General features: G+C 35.4%; 1 protein-coding gene across 1 annotated transcript; it reads left to right on the forward strand.

Moving 5' to 3' along the window:
- The first annotated feature begins 825 nt into the window (after nt 1–825).
- Nucleotides 826–3,605, forward strand: LOC139899557 (uncharacterized). Its single transcript, XM_071882384.1, has 8 exons — nt 826–1,002; nt 1,570–1,719; nt 1,801–1,977; nt 2,092–2,180; nt 2,513–2,577; nt 2,756–2,858; nt 3,011–3,130; nt 3,297–3,605. Exons 1-8 carry the CDS (start codon nt 882–884, stop codon nt 3,417–3,419), a joined length of 948 nt encoding a protein of 315 aa, XP_071738485.1. The 5' UTR covers nt 826–881; the 3' UTR covers nt 3,420–3,605.
- The last annotated feature ends 721 nt before the right edge of the window (nt 3,606–4,326 follow it).

Here is a 4,326-nt window from a genome sequence, read left to right on the forward strand (position 1 = left end):
AAAACTGTGGATAATGAAGGGTTTAGTTTTGTTGAATATATATTCAAGATATAGATGGAGATTAGAATGTAAAAAGAAAAACAAAATCAGTAAAGTAATCAAAGCAATTAACATGTGGATTTTTTTTTTAATTGCTCATTGTGTATTTCCTTGTCATCTTTTCATCTAGTGACGACGCTTATGTGAGGTAATTCTTAAGATTCCTTAAACACCACTTATTCGATATGAAGAGATCTACCGAAAAATATATATATGCCGAAATTGAATTATTCTACTAATAATCTTTAGGGTTATCAATAAAAAATTATTGGATGCATATTATAATCGTGCAATTTAAATAACCATATGCTTAAGCAGGGGCGGAAATGACATGGAGCAAGTGGGGTCACCTGACCTCAGTGAAATTTTTTTTTAGTGCAAAAAATTTAGGTTTTTTCGTTTCGAACCTAGTGGAATTTTGTTTGGCTAAAAGTCTTCATATTTGGTCTCCAAAATCTCAAAATTTTGTCTCAAATCCTTCAATTTTTGCTCAAAAACCTTCAAATTTTGCCTAAAAACCTTCAAATTTTGCAAAAAAAACTTCAAATTTTGCCTAAAAACGTTCATATTTTGTCAAAAAAAATAAAAATTGCTACGCTTTTAAAAAAATTTCGCCCCCAGTAAAAAAAAGTGTCTATTTCCGCCACTGTGCCTGAGGATAACTAACTTTGAGTTTAACTTTACTACTTGGATAAATTACTTGTTCATTGGAATCCTTCTAGAAAATATTAGGGTGATGTATGTATATGATAAAATTTGGGTAGTCACCCACTTCCTGTTATTTATTTATGTATGTTGGAAGGAAACGGTGGTGGGGTAGCTAGGATAACACCAAGTTAGTGATGGCGGAAGCGTGGGAGGTTAGGAAAAACGATGGAGTAGCGAGGGTGAAGTCGATATTCATATATCCCATTAAATCCTGCAAGCCCATCTCTGTTCAACATGCATCCATTTCTCCCACTGGTAATAATAGTTCTCTCTTACCCTGCTTCCTTTTAATTCACTCCTTTCAATTTCAATTTCATTTTCATTTTCATCTACTGTTAATTAATTAATTATTTCTCCCCTATGTTTAATTGTTTGTGTTATTATTATTATGGGTCAACCAAAATTAGTAACCCCGTATTTCCTGATTTTACTTTTCCTGTTTGCATACAAACGTAAGTTACTCACTCAGTCACTCAATACTACTTACCAATAATTAGGGGATGGATGGATGGGTAAATGCCTATCCTTTAATTAAAATTAAACTTATTATATAATTATCTGTAATTTGTAATTTGTGATGTGATACTCAGATTGATTAATTCTACATCATTGCTTTCAGATTAGCATAACAAACCTGAGTATCCATTCAAAAAATTAATATTAATATGTTAATATATAATATATGTAAGGAAGGAAGGAAGGATTCATATACTTGGGTGTGTTAATAACTATAAAGCAGATGCCAAACATTCAAGTAAAAGACAAGCAGAGCATGGTTAGTTATTATTGTTTTAAAGTCTTTTGCTTTTATGTCTGGGACAGGTTTCGTGTGGGATCGTCACTGGATGGTTATCAACTCTAAAGGCAGAGGCTGCACCCAAAGGGTCGAACCAAGGCTTGCTCTTATTCAAGTCGATCTGCCTCTTGAGGCCTTTTCTCCCGCCTGGCAACCCAATCACTCTTCTTACTTAGGTTACTGTTTTTTTTTCTTTCTTTTTATTTCATATGGGCCTTTTCGTGCGCATAAACTCATTTCAAACTCGCCTGCGGCAGTTGTTCGTGCTCCTGGGATGCCGGAGCTCAAGGTCTCATTGGCTAAACCATCATTACTTTCTCAAGGGGTCTCAGTCTGGGAATGGTCTGGATCCGCCTTAGATGAGGGACACGAGGCTGCACAATGGTTCACTGATTTTCTTGGCAAACCTAGCCGTTTAGTTCGCTTTAATGAAGGTACAATGTATCAAACATCTAATTTCCTAACTAATTTTTATTTATATCCTCTATACTTTATGGTGTGTAAGCATATATGAAAACATTAACATACTCTGTTCTCTCTTTATATAGAGTCCGAGACCAGACCCACTGACCCTGCCTATGCTACTGGTTTTAATGTGAAGTTTACAGATGCTTTTCAGTTTCTTTTAATCTCCCAGGTTAGCGTCAATGTTATTGTCTAACTATAACCCTTTTATCACAAGATAGCCTAATGGTTGTGGTTTTGATATTCTCACAAGAGGGTCTCGGGTTCAAACCTATATCATGGGTGGCCGGGGGAAGGGTTAGAAACCATTATGGGTATAACTTGGTTACATCCGAGTAAAAATACTCGCCCTCCCCGGGAGCCTGAACACAGGTTATCCGTTCACTTGTTTAATTTCTTTCTGAATATAATAATTTTAGATAGTTTAGTTTGGGTACACTGGATTTGTTGGTAAAAGTGTGAGCGGTCGGTTGTGAACTTGATTAATATGTCTTGAATCTACAGGCTTCTTTGGATGCGGTGAATGAACAACTAGAGGAACCGGTCAACATAAACCGATTTAGGCCCAAGTATGTGTTTTTATTATTATTATTATTATTATTATTATTATTATTATTATTATTATTATTATTATTATTATTATTATATGAATTGTTATTCTTATGCTATTGATTTAAGGATACATATATCAATGCACATTTAGTTTTCCGGCATAAATCTTACCATTGAAAATTTGCACTTGTGAAGTATCTTTGTTGACGGTTGTGAATCATTTGCTGAGGATCTTTGGAAACAGATCATAATTAACGAGTCTAAATTTGACGGTGTCATGCTGTGTCCGCGTTGTAAGGTATTGGAAACTTTCATCTAGAGGTGGCAATTATGACTAAATTACTTGTGAATGTGTTCTTCTACACTCTGCCCATTTTACTACCTCTACATATGTCATATGTAGATACTGTTTTTGGTTTATAATACTTTCAATTGACTTTCATTTCTTAGGTACCTAGTATCAATCAAGAGGATGCGACCCAAGGAAATGAACCTACCGCAACCATGATGAAATTCCGATCGGCCAAAGTCTTGAAAGTGGACACCACAACCACGCAATATAAAGGACGGGTGAGGACCAAAATTTGGAAAAACTATAACTTTAGTTTAAGATATTGAATTTAGGCACATAATCCACATGTTCTCGATGTATTAAATTTTAATACTGGGGCTGGTTGGAGTAATAAGGTAACATTCATGACTAATCACTTGTTACCTGTGGAGTTGAATTTTGTAGGTTTACCTAGGGCAGATGCTGGTGTGCGAAGATGACAGTAATAGTTGGGGGAAGATTATTAGTGTTGGAGACGTTATTCATGTGGAAAAGGTTTTCCCATCCTATGCAGATGTTGCAGTTTAAAGTGTACATCTGACATTCTTTTACTAAAACTAATGTCTTTAAAATGTATGTAGTAGAATGTACAATTATGTTTGTGGTATGTTGTTATCACTGACCTATGAGTCAGTTAATCAAACAATCTCTGTATATGTCATGGAAGCTATATGAGTGGGTTTGGAAAATAAATTATTTGTGTAAATTATTTTATCTTTGGTGATCTTTATTAAGCATCATCATGTCAATTTTAGGTAATTAAGTTTATACAGGTGAATACGAGTAATTGAGTCGTTTGTGGACTAATCATTTTTGTTTCGTTGGGGTGGAACGGGTCTTTTGCGGACTAATTCATCTTTGTGGCGGTTTGAGGTAGCTCGTGGCACTTGGGGTTCTTTTTCTCCCGATTTTCGGTGTTTCAGCGACCTTTGGTGTGATCCCGAAAGTTCGGCGGTTCGCCGGGTATGGTTTGTTTAGTTTGTTTGTTATCTTGCGGTGGCGGTAGATATTTTAATGACCGTCGACGCTGGCCAACTTTTCCGGTCATCTTTTCTGATCATATTTTGATAGTCCAAATTCGTTTGTCTACATCATCCTTCTCTGTTTATCTATCTCTTGGCTAAAGATCCGCACCAATGAAGAAGATTCACAATTCATTAAGGTTTCTGTTCCGAGTTCACATTTGAGGGTCAAGTTCCTAATGAATTATTGCTAATGACATGGTTGGTTACCCTTGATATCTATCTCCTAAGGTTTTTATACATACAGTATATACCTGATCCTGAAAAACCACCTTTTCTTTTGTTCATTTGCTTGGATTGCTTTGTTTTGCGACCAAAATCCTCTTAGAAATTAACTTTTTGTACATAAAAGTGTGTTTTTCTTGAAAAACAACCTGCCCGAAATCTTTTATTTAGTGCTCGAAAACCTGTCT

Source organism: Rutidosis leptorrhynchoides, chromosome 3 (genome assembly GCF_046630445.1).
Source record: "Rutidosis leptorrhynchoides isolate AG116_Rl617_1_P2 chromosome 3, CSIRO_AGI_Rlap_v1, whole genome shotgun sequence".
Lineage (NCBI taxonomy): Eukaryota > Viridiplantae > Streptophyta > Magnoliopsida > Asterales > Asteraceae > Rutidosis > Rutidosis leptorrhynchoides.